This window comes from Solea senegalensis, linkage group LG1 (genome assembly GCF_019176455.1).
Source record: "Solea senegalensis isolate Sse05_10M linkage group LG1, IFAPA_SoseM_1, whole genome shotgun sequence".
NCBI classification, from domain to species: Eukaryota; Metazoa; Chordata; class Actinopteri; order Pleuronectiformes; family Soleidae; genus Solea; species Solea senegalensis.
In genome coordinates, this window is record NC_058021.1 from 7,729,819 (window position 1) to 7,741,607 (window position 11,789).

General features: G+C 41.8%; 1 protein-coding gene across 1 annotated transcript; it reads right to left on the minus strand.

Moving 5' to 3' along the window:
- Positions 1-5,568: 5,568 nt before the first annotated feature.
- On the minus strand, positions 5,569-11,381 carry LOC122777934 (phosphatidylinositol 3-kinase regulatory subunit gamma-like). The gene is made up of 10 exons (XM_044039444.1): positions 11,022-11,381; positions 9,165-9,276; positions 8,957-9,055; positions 8,665-8,845; positions 8,427-8,543; positions 8,154-8,296; positions 7,866-8,042; positions 7,699-7,773; positions 7,409-7,579; positions 5,569-7,297 (listed from the first exon to the last, which is right to left on the minus strand). Exons 1-10 carry the CDS (start codon positions 11,074-11,076, stop codon positions 7,024-7,026), a joined length of 1,404 nt encoding a protein of 467 aa, XP_043895379.1. The 5' UTR covers positions 11,077-11,381; the 3' UTR covers positions 5,569-7,023.
- Between the last annotated feature and the right edge of the window lie 408 nt (positions 11,382-11,789).

An 11,789-nucleotide genomic window follows, 5' to 3' on the forward strand; every position in this document is an offset into this window, starting at 1 on the left:
GCCTTGTTACAACATTCAACAGCAGGTGGCAGTGTTACCCTAAACAAGCAGTTTAACAAATGGAAGTCCTTGACAAGAAACCACAAAAACCTACCATGTAAATTATCATAGTATTCTTACCATGTCAGCCCCCAGCAGAATGGTAATTTTAGATGTAGCTGAGCTCCAATGTGTTGGCTGCAAAGTCGAGCCAGCGACCTAGCCTACTCTTAGACGGTGGCAATGGGTAGTCCGGTTTGTTTTAATCAGTAGCTTTGTATCAAATTAGTTTAAATATTATGTTGGAAACCTGTTATTACATTCAGAACTCGAGCACTGCTCGTGCTCATTAAATCAGTCTGGTCAACTGCACTGAGGTGAAACACACCTCTGAAAGGCACTTTGAAATATCCGAGTATATGTCACATCCAGTAAGATAATCTGTCATACACTTGAAATACGTAACGTGACGAAACATCTGTCACTTTTGACTTTCAATTTTAGCAATTGCACTGTGTCAATGAGAATGAAACCACCCGTGTGGTGCCACCAACCCTGGCCCATTATAATTCAGACATAGTCATGTGTCAACCTGGCCACCATTTTAGCTACACCCTTATTTCCCTCTTGTTGGCCTGTATTATTAAGTATGTCTTGTTTCATTGAAGGACACCTCAACTGAACAAATGGCTCACTCAGTTTAAAGAGACTCAAGTAGTTTGTGAACATGAAGCAGTAACGCACACTTCAAATAAAACTACAAATGCAACACTATCAAGTGTCTTGTTCACTTGATTTTCACTGCAAATCTCCTAATCAGTAAACTTATAAACTACATATATATGTATATGTATATATATATATATATATATATATATATATATATATATATTTGTTGCCATTTACAGCAATATCATTTAGAACTGATCCTCTTTATATAATACTTATCAAAAGTTTACTAGAATAACAAATTATTGATGTATTAAAATGTATAATTCATTCTTAAATGAAGCTCTTTTTTCACTTGTGACTCGTTTACTTTCCACAAGAGACTGAGTGTGTTTTTATCACGCTACATATTTTTAGCATTCATGAGGTGATCAGAGCTTCATTGCCATTTCATTAAAGTTCAACAACAACAAAAAATGTCTATCCAATTGAGGGATGATACACACTGGTGAGGGACATGCAGGTTCTCCACAGTTATTATCTTTTGTGTCTAGCTTCATAAGAATTATTTGTCATTTGTTTCCATTGCCTCTTGTTCTTTACACCACTGCTGGGGCAGGTGTCACTTGTAAAACAGGTTTTAATAAGCGGGTGAAGACTTTAAATGAACTCAAATGAAGTGACACAGACATATTTTATTTTTGCTTTGCATGGCTGTGGTCTCTAATTCTTTCCTCTAGGTAATGTTTTTGCTCATCAAGAGCAAGATAATTATTTTCACTGATCACCATGTCTCCCTATATGGTGATGGGAAGCCGTCCCTTGTTTGCGTAGCTCGCAGAATCTCCCATGTAGAGGCAGAAGAAGTAAGTGGTGTGAGGGTCATTCTATGGAAAGTGGTTGCTGTAATTGCCGTTCTGTTTTAAGTGTAGGGTTTGTCTGACTTTTTCATCAGGGCTCTTTCCTCTGGCGATATGTTGCTTTTAACCAGGAAAGAAAAACATTATGGGGTGAAATTGACAGCTCAAGGGTTCTTATGGAATAAGTAGAGTTCAGAGTTTGCCGAGTGCTTTCATTGGCTTTAAATCAAAAATCATACAAAGGTAATTAAAAAAAAACAACTGTGTTTGGGATTTTGAAACTTTAACTCTTACATACCCTGGTTATGATACATGTTCCTTCTTATACAATAGTATTAAAGTTATCATGACTGCAATATGTCAGTTAAAATCAAACAAGGCTTCAGCTTCACCTGACAGGACCTGTGAAAGGTGTAACCCTTATCTTGGCTCAGGCCACCACCTGCAGTGTACATACAGCATTATGCTTTCAGACTGAGCTGGTTTCTGATTTGAACTTCCTTGCCATCTGTCCTGCAGACAGTGTCAGAGTCTGTGCCTTCATTGCCTTGCTGGCCACATGCCTGCTGGTTCTTTTTTAATCTATTTGAGAGCTGAGCTTCTACGATGATACTGAGAGCTTGACAGACACTGTGGTCCTTCATCTATTACAGCAAAAAAAATGTTTCCCTTGAAGAATGGTTGCACAACATAATAAGGGGTGTCTCATGTTAAATTAGGAGGAACTCATGCATACTTTTTGGGCATTTATCCAAAACGTAATTTATTATTTTGAAGTGGTAATGCGTTCCTGTTGCCCTATATGTTCCAAACAAGTGGAATACTTTCCACCCATGCCTGAGCTGGTGGCTGCAATTCGGATTTTGATGTGGCTCTTAACTGGCAAGGCTCCTGAATTTGTCAGCAAACAGTAGTATGTTATCACCTCACAAGAGCTGGCTCAGTGTCACCTCTCATCTCACTGAGCTGCTTACTCCAATCACTGTCACCAAGTTTAACGAAATGACCAGTCATTTTAGATTTGGAGGCATCCACTACATTAGCGTGAAGAGAGGCCACAATAAATATCATTGTAACTTATACAACTTATACATTGCACCTATTATATTCAGCTTTGGCAGTTTACTGTAATTTTCTATTTATTTATGAAGCAAGAAAACTCCAGCAATATTAAACTGGGTCACCAAAGGACGTGTGGTCCAACAGTACCAAGACACTTAATAATTAGGTTATCCTAGATATTTGGACAGATGTTCAACATTATTTACTAGGGTTTATTGGCAGAAATTGAATTTACTACCCATTGGCATGTTTACATTTTGTATAATTGCTTTATCATAAAAATGTTTCTACTCTAACCCTAACCCTAACCCCTGACCCTGTGTCTTTTGCCCTGGGCAAGGCCTGTGCTGCTCCACCATGTTTCTATAGCAGTCTCTTTCACATTTTGGTGAAATATTATACAAGGGAAAACGAAGGGTGAGCAGGTAAACGAGAAGCACCAGGGGTGAGTTGTTTTTTATTCTCCAGTCTTACCATTAGATGCCACTAATCCTAACACATTGGCCCTTCAAGAGAAGGGAGCGGGAATGGAAAAACTTATGTAAAAACTTCCTTTTCAGTGTGAACCTGCGGTGATGTACATCCTTTTCCATTACACTGTCAAGCTTGGAAACACTCTCAGGTTAATTAGCTATTTCTTGACCTCAAGGACTCAGTTTTGTGCGCACACAAACACACACACACATACATACAGCAAATGCCATCAACTGACTTTTAAATGAGGTTGTGTAGGGAAAGTCTTCAAAGAAAATCTGGGAAATGTGCCCCTCCTATGTTTAATGGTTCAGTCCGTAGGATATATGTTGCTTGGCAGGCAACAGCATCTTGCCTTCAGCCTATAAAACTGCTATAATGTGAGCCACTAGTAAAAGAGTGAGGGGAAAAAAATTGCTCTCTTATCGATTCTGCCCCTAACATAGCAACTGGCCGCTGATTGGCTGACGCTCGGCACATTCCCGGCCTCTCATTGGCTGGAGGCGTAGCGTGGAGACGGTGGAATCGGACGGAGACAGAAGGGAAGGAGGGAGACGATTGGTTGCAGCCAAACTGAAAGCGAAAACCTCGTCGTCTACTGAAAGTGTGCAACCACTGGTGTGTGTGTTTTAGGCGTGACTCCAAAGGTAATTCGTCCCCCACCCTCCTCCCCCTTCTGCCCCCTTCCTCCCACCAGCACCAGCCAGCCCAGGACTTATTTAAAATGAGAAATATGAAGCTAAACTACTATGAATTTAAACGAGCGAGCTCTATGGCTGAGGCCTGTTGGCAAGGAAAAAGAAAAGGAGGAAAGCTGAGAAGGTTTCCGTGTGTGTATGAGTCAGGGGGGGGGAAAGGAAAGAAAGGCGTGGGGGGTTGGGTTTTTACATAGATTAAACTCAGACACAGGGAGCAAAGGAACATTAAAAAAGGAAAAGAGAAAAGAGTGAGCAGTGTCAGCGTTGGTGTATCTAGGCAGGAGTGTGCTTCTGGTAAAAAGGGAAATGTAGCAAAGGCTCAGCATGACCTTTTCAGCCTTTATTTTTTTTATATCCTGTGCAGGAGTTTGAGTAATGCCCCCCCTTTTTTGAATACTTTTTCCTGTCCCTCCTCTTTTCCTGTCTGTCTACCCCCACACACTTTCTCTACCCACTCTCTCGTTGTCTTATGCAGGCAGAGGGTGACTCAGCGCTGGTACAGTCTGTCCTATGTGTCTGTCTCCCCAGCATCTGGTCCATCCTGGCAGAGCGTGCATGTCGCCTGTCCGCCACCAGCTCCCTATGCTGACACAGGTAAGAGGGAGTAATCCATGCCCTGGAACTGAGACTCTGCACCAGTACATCCCTGCCTTCTGTTCCTCATTAATCCCTACCTAACACAGGCCTCATGTGATGGTTGAGAGAGGCCACCTGTTACTCTGGTCACAGAAGGCCAGTGGTGATGTCACTCAGGGTCATCATCATCTTTACAACAGTCATCAGCACCCACCATATCTCATATTGTAGATAGAACTCAAGCTTTAGTTAAAGAAAATATGTGATATGCTTCTGTCCTCCAAATATTGAAAGTAGGTTCATCACGATGGAGCAAAATCTGTAAGTGTGGGTCACCACAGAAGGATAAAAAGGTGCGATGTGATGAAGCAAATAAAGAAAAGAGGCAGTAGCTGCTGATACATGGCCGCGTTTTGCTGCTGCTTCCCGTCTATTATTGTAGTAACATTTGCTGCTGACGCTAAGTCGAGGAATGCTGTGGTTTCCTCATCAGTCCACACATACTTCCTCTCATCCACCTTTTCTTCAATTTTTCCAATGCACTGAAATGCGGAAGCTGGAGCGTCGTTTCAATAATGTGACTTTTTTTTTTCTTTTGTTCACTAAATCTGTTTTCATTGCATTCATGTTTCATTGATATGGTAGCTCTTTTTTTTTAAACTCCCTCAGGCATAAAAGCATTTATGTGGTACTTCAAGATAGTTTCTGTATTTCCATCCAGCTTTATGCACAAATCGAAAATGTGCATAGAAACATGCTGATGGAAACCCACTTTTTTCTTTTTTCTTTTAAATTATCAGAGTTGCTGACAGTGTGATAAAGTTTGGGAGACAAAACTCAAGCTGCTCTCGAGCTGGCTGGTACCAAATGTTTACAGTCGAGCTGCATTCCTTTCACAGGACCATAAAAAAAGTTGTTTCAAAATCTTGCATGTTCCCAGTGAAGTAGATTTAAACTTCAACAGGGGCAGGACAGAGCAGAGTACAGGGCCTGCACATATCCTGCTATTGTTTTTATGGCTTCCTTTCTCTTCCATCTGTTCACAGTCTGTCCTCCACCACCCTCGCTGCCTCCCGTCTCTCCTTCTCCGAGAACAAGCTCATCAAAGTTCAGTGCTTCTATGTTAAGAGAAGGTACAATTAAAGAAGTAACTCATTCTGTCTTTTGTCCTAAAATGATGTTACCCTTAAAATAAGTCGGTAGTCATTCTGTCTTTGTCCTACCTGGAAAAAAAAGACAACAACACATAATAGCCTCTAAAATGTTTTATGTGTGACACTAAATTATGACACAGAGCAAAGTATCAGCTTTGGACTGTGAATAAAAAGCAATGAATGATGCAGGTTGACAAAACCCTCATCAGTTTATTGTCTTTCAGCAAGAAAAAGGTCAGGATCTCACATTGCTTAGCTTCACCCGAGGAGTTTCCTCAGTCCCCCAGTGGAGTTATATTTTTATAAGAGGCTTAATCACCCTCCTTTCATAAACCAACTTCGGAAATACATTTTACAGTTTCTCTGTACAGAGTATCTATTGTCCTCAAACTTGAAAAATGTGCCAAGTTCAACATGGATTCCTTTCCTCTTAAGCTATGTAGGCTGCATGTCATGAAAAACATTCATAGCTTGAGCAATGCCACAGTTCAAGTAATGGAGGCAGGATACATCCGGACCTCTGGCAGTTCACACAAACATCGGAGGCCACATCACACTGACACCACCAAAGAGAGTGCATTTTTGTGGCAAATGTCAACCTCTCATAACAGCATTACCTTCACCACCATCATCATCGTCGTCATACATTGCAACAATAGAAATACTGTTGGATTGCACTTTCTTCAAGCTTTCATTTTGTGGCATGTTTATAGAAAAAATATATATAGAATACAAAAAGCTTATACTTCTTTGAGTAACAGAATATAACATACAGTACTTCAGATTATGTTTTGATCAGCACATCAGCAGGTGTACATGAATTGCCCTCCCCTTGCCCAAATGCGGTTATCGGACAAAACAGGGATGTAGATTTGCTCACTATTAAGTGCTTTGGTCGATGGGTATAACATTGAATATACTCTTACAATGGTATTCTACAGGATGTTAATGCTACATACGTATCCACTGTATATGAATATTTATTTATTAGGAAAGGGGAAAATTGTCAAGGTGTTCCACAGACTTTCACATATTCACACCTGGGATTTAGCCAAGAACGGTTTGGTCCACCATGATGGAATCAGCCTGTGTACAGCACCATTTACCTCCCCTCACGAATGCAGTAAGTAGTAGTAACCTAGTATATATCCATCAAATTTTAATAGCTGTATTAATTTTAACTAGGTAAAAGGACATCTCTAGCAACAGTAAGTCAACTTGTAAAAGCTGAAGTCAAACAAAGGTGCAGCACCTGACATTAGTGAGCAATTTTCTGGTTGTCAACATCCCCAAAGAAAGTGTCCACTAAACAAAACAGCAATAAATGAAGTACATTTTTTTTGAAAGCTTAAACAGTCTCTTTTGAAAACAAACAAACAAAGTTCAAGCTGACATTCAAGTCCGGTCCCACTTCAATTCTGTGAAATCTCATTCACAAAAAAAAAAACAAAAAACGATGGAATCGCCGTAGTGCAAAATGTTACACTATGCACCTCGATGCAGTCGTTTTCGCAGGATACAGTAAACATGTCCTTTTGTCTCTCGGTTGGATTACATTTCTGGAGCTGCAGGCGGGAGTCCGGCTGTGTGTTTTGGAGTTTGTAAGAGTTTGTGTTCCTCTGCATGTTGAGAAGGTGAGGATGCAGCTTTGGCGTGCACTGGATGTGACAGCCGAACATCCAGGGCGTCATTGTGTTGCGCTAAAGAGTGCAGGCGATAGTGCAGGACAAGGTCTTTCAGTGAGCAGTGGATGTCATAGGGCTCAGCAAAGCCATATCCATGTGGTGTGCTGTAGATCATGCAATGCTTCACTTCTTTATTCACACTAAAGCAAATGAAAAAAAGACATCCCGTCATCGACTGCCACACAGTTACACTATGATCAATATTCCTCTCAATTACTTCTTTTCACTCCACTCTCCATAATGATACTCACACAACAGAGCAGGCGTAGCATCCCTGTTTGCTGCTTTCGCGGATGAGGAACGTTCCAGGAGCTTTACCTTCAAGCATCTCCTCAGCTTGCGTCCGACTCATTTCTCCAACAAACCAACTCGTCTCATCCTGATGCGGCAAATTCTTCTCATCCCCTTTCAGGACATATGTGCTGGAAAAGACAAGAGTCTCCATAAAAAGAATGCCTCTGTGCCATCTCTGCAGTTGTTGTTCAAGTAATTGGTCACATTCGTCATTCTTAGATTGTGGAGAGAATTTAATAGCACTTACTCATCGAGGCTGTCACTCTGTATCCCCAACCAGTCATTGATGCGTTTCTGCCGCACACCTTTGTGATTAAGCCAACTGCAAACAGAAGTGTAAAGGAATGCTTAATTTCTACTCATGATTTTAATTCGCTTAAATGATTTACCACACAATATTCTGACAACACTTACTTCAGATACTGGTCTCTGATGTTGCGTAGCTGGATGAGATCAGGTCGCAGGCTGTTTATCTTCCTGTCTGTCTCTCTGTAGTCCTCCACCTGCGTTCTCAAGTCTTCCTCCAAATGGATTTTACTGTCGTAGATCTCCCCAAGACGACACTTCAGCTTATCATAATTTATCAGGAAGCTAGAGGTGGAAAGTAAAGGTCATGAGTCTGGCCAGAGTTCAAGGGAAAATAGTCTGCATGCATCTTAAATTCGACTAAATTTGGAGATATTTGATGATGTCATGAATTACCTCTCCAGATCTGTGTCGGCTCCCTCAAACAGATTGTTCATTTCAAACTCCTCTCCGTAGCGCTCCTGTTCACGACACTGCTCCTCGAAGATGAGCATTGTCTCGTTAAACGCCTCGATTGCCGTTCTCTTCATTTGTATTTCCTGCAACATGGCACATACATCCAGTAAGAAAAAAAAACCCCACTGATAATTCTTCTGTTACAAAACAGAACTGATATTTTTCCTATAAATCAGAGATAATCAACTTTGTCATTTAAAACTGAGTTTTTACCTGTGAGGTCTTTGTGAAGGCTTTGTAAAGACAGTCAAACTCCCTCGACTTCTCTTCGTACTGACAGTGAACCTCCTTCAGCTTTCGTCCAGCGACATCAACACTGTCTTCTTTCACCTGATGTCAAACAGTACACTTCATCAGATCAGGTACATTTCATTGCGCTCTGTATTTAACACAAATCTGAATGATCCCACCTCAAACATGTTACTGATAGGGAGATAAAATAATAGTTCACCTGCTGGAAGCGGGACACAGGATGGGTGAGCATCAGATCCAGTGTGGCGTTATATTCTACGAGCGGATGGTGCTGATAGTACAAGATTAGCTCCACCACCGAAGTGAATGTCAGGGGGTCAGAGAAGCCGTATTTCCCATCGTGGTGGTAAATTTTGATCAGCCGGTTGTGCCCATCTTTCCTGGAAGAGAGTTGCGCCCAAAATCAGATTAAAATAAATGGGGTAAAATAAAATCAAAACCTGAGATGATAGCTATTAAATCGACGGTTGTCTTTTGCGCCTGCTGCTTACCTCAGGGTCAGCGTAAAGTCTCCTTGCAGCTTTGTGGATGCGTCACGCACTAAAAAGGAGCCATCAGGTGTGTCTCGGAGCTTCTCATTGACCTCATCCCTAAGAAAAAAACAGTTCACGTAAGTTACATTATACCAATATGTAAACAAGCAACACTTTCTTATCACTGTGCTGTTTTAAAACACGTGACTTTTAAAGATTAAGTTACCTGGTGACGTCTCCCCAGTACCATTCAGCATCCTGTAGTGAACATTCAGGTGTTGAGGGGCAGTTGTTGTTCATGGTGGAAGACAAAGGCTTTGATGACCTGGGAGGGAGAGCTGTGAGCAAAAAGGAAAGAATGATAAGAAAGCAAAAAAAAATATTTTTAAACTACCAGGATGATAGTTGTTTTTTTTTTTTTTTAAATCTAGTTTAGTATTGTAACTGGTGTAATTCCTCTGTAACCCCCTCCTCCCAGCACACACGCTCTGTCACACCTACTTGATGGAGCCTGTCAAGTTATAGGGACAAGCCCAGACATGTTTCGCAGAGATCACTTGAGGAGTAATTAACATGATGTGAGTGGTAGTTTTTTTTTGTTTTAATTTGACCAAATATTCTCATTATTAGGTGTTTAACTACCTGTAACAAAGTAGAGAAAGTCCAGGTTCTAACCCTTGGCACAGTCCCTCTTGGCATAAGAAGGATTACATTGCCTATAAGTGTGTGTTTGGAACCTTTAGCACCACACCTCCTTTCTTTAAACCATTGCCCACTTGCAGGTCCTCATAAGTTTTCCATCAGCCTCTGAAGTAAAAGAAAATATCTGAGTCTGGCCAAAGGACTAAGCGTTTTCCTAAAAATGAAAAAGGAGGGCAAACCGCATCAAGAGGAGGTGAAGGGCGATATATTTCACTGCAGGACAAAAGTGCCTTTCATGAGGCAGTTCGAGTGAATACAAGAGCACCTCAGAGAGGAGAAAATGTGGGTTTCTCCCACCATCCGCTCTCCTCTTTTTCTGACCTTAAAATAAACAAAAGGCAGGTGTAGCAGCACAGTGGCAGGCACAAAACGAAAAGCTGCGGTTCCTGAGCTCAGCAAAATTAAACCTGCACACCTTCCCCTCTCGGTCTGCTGCCAAGAAACTCTTACTGGCTTCCAAAGCCCACTTTGCGCATACCAGCACAGACAAGAGCCATGCATGCAAATGATGAAAAGAACTGATGAAATGAAAAGGGACAAATAGTGTGGTGTGTGTGTGTGTGTGAGGGCATGCATATTTTACATTACATAATGTGTGTGTATGTAAATATATACATGTGTGTTGTAACTTTGTTGTAATACCATATAAATTGTAGTTAATCAAAGGCTACTTTGATGCATTTAATGTACGTGGACTTTACGTGTCGTAATTTACTTTGCGTATTGTGCGCAGACAGTTGTTTGTAGTGAGACATGACAGGCCCTGTATTAACAGACCGTGCGAACAGTGTAATAACGCCGCGGTCAGATGACAAATGTCAATAATAAAACCAAAGTGTACGTAAGTTGCCGGAGTTTAAGTCATGAGACGAGCTGTCTCGTCTGCTCGCCTCTAGCCTACTTCCAGAGCTAGCGCACAAATTAAGCACGGTTGGCTGCGGAGGAGAACAAAGCGCTCGTTTCATGCGGCGCTAATTAACGCAGCCTCGGTTATATTCCTCTCAAACTGCCGTGTCACCGCTGCCAAAGCCCCGCATTGTCTCCGGTCCTGCACCGCGAGGAGGTGCTCGGCCGCGGTGCGTTTCTCTGTGCGAGTTTTGTCATCTGCGCCGGGACAAAAGAAAAGAGGCAAAGCCACTGCGCCTGATCCACAGAAAGGTATTACGTAATTGGCAAGTGAATTGCGCTATGCATGCCTGGGCATTGCCAGTGGGGGGAGAGCAGCGCCGAGGACCTCTCCATTAGTATCACAGACAGTTCATAAGATGACACCAGCAGCAAAGATGTGCAAAAACGACACAGGGATAATGATTACATTCTAAAGTAAAGCAGATTCCGTGCCCCACAGAACAGACAATGGCTGCGTTTAACCCTAACTTACCTGGTGGCGCTTGATCCATTTCGATGTAGAATAAGCCTTCAGGAGGAAACACCATTCCTGTTTCACAAGAGTATTCCAGGTTGATGTTGTTGTCGTTGCGCACAAAATAAAAAAAGAAACAATGCACGTATGTTACATGGACCTAGTTTAGGCTGTTCAGTGCATTCGCAGACGCCACGTCCTACATAGATCTGGACACAAAGCAAACTCCTTCGCATCCGAGTCCAGAAAAAATCCCGGTATCCAAATGTCTCCCCTCAACATAGCCTGTATAATTGGGGATTGTAATGACTTTTTTTCCTTCTTCAGGCGCATCGATTGTCAGTGCGTGTATTGTCTCTGCACTGGAGCTCTACTTTACTTCATCTCGGAAGTAGAGCGACTTTAAAGGGCTGTTCTCGTCATCTTGGTACAGTCCAAACTGCTGCTACAGTAAGGGAGGGGGGGTGTTCTTTTTTCCTCTTGGATTATTTGTCATGTAAAGCGCACACAGCCAACTTTACATTGCACGTGTGAACCGTAGACAAAATGCATCTGTTGAATATGTGAAATAATCATTCATTTTTGTTCTTCTTCGTGTACAGTTCTGTCGTGTATCTTTCATCAGAACCCCCCCTAACTTATAATAGTACATTCCGGGTCGTTTCATTCAACTCTCCTCTGGCTGTACAGTAATAGCAGAAAAATTCCGTGAATGGAAAAGAAAAACCTGGTCTATTAACTTGCACCATAAAAAAATAACACGATCTAGCTGTATGCTGTACATGG

Excerpts from the sequence above, each read along its gene's own strand:
- LOC122777934 (XM_044039444.1), bottom strand. The coding sequence starts at position 11,076 with ATGGTGTTTCCTCCTGAAGGCTTATTCTACATCGAAATGGATCAAGCG. Across the intron at positions 8,043-8,153 it reads GCCGACACAGATCTGGAGAG|CTTCCTGATAAATTATGATA; the intron begins GTAATTCATGAC and ends TTCCACCTCTAG. Across the intron at positions 7,774-7,865 it reads ATCAGAGACCAGTATCTGAA|TTGGCTTAATCACAAAGGTG; the intron begins GTAAGTGTTGTC and ends TTCTGTTTGCAG.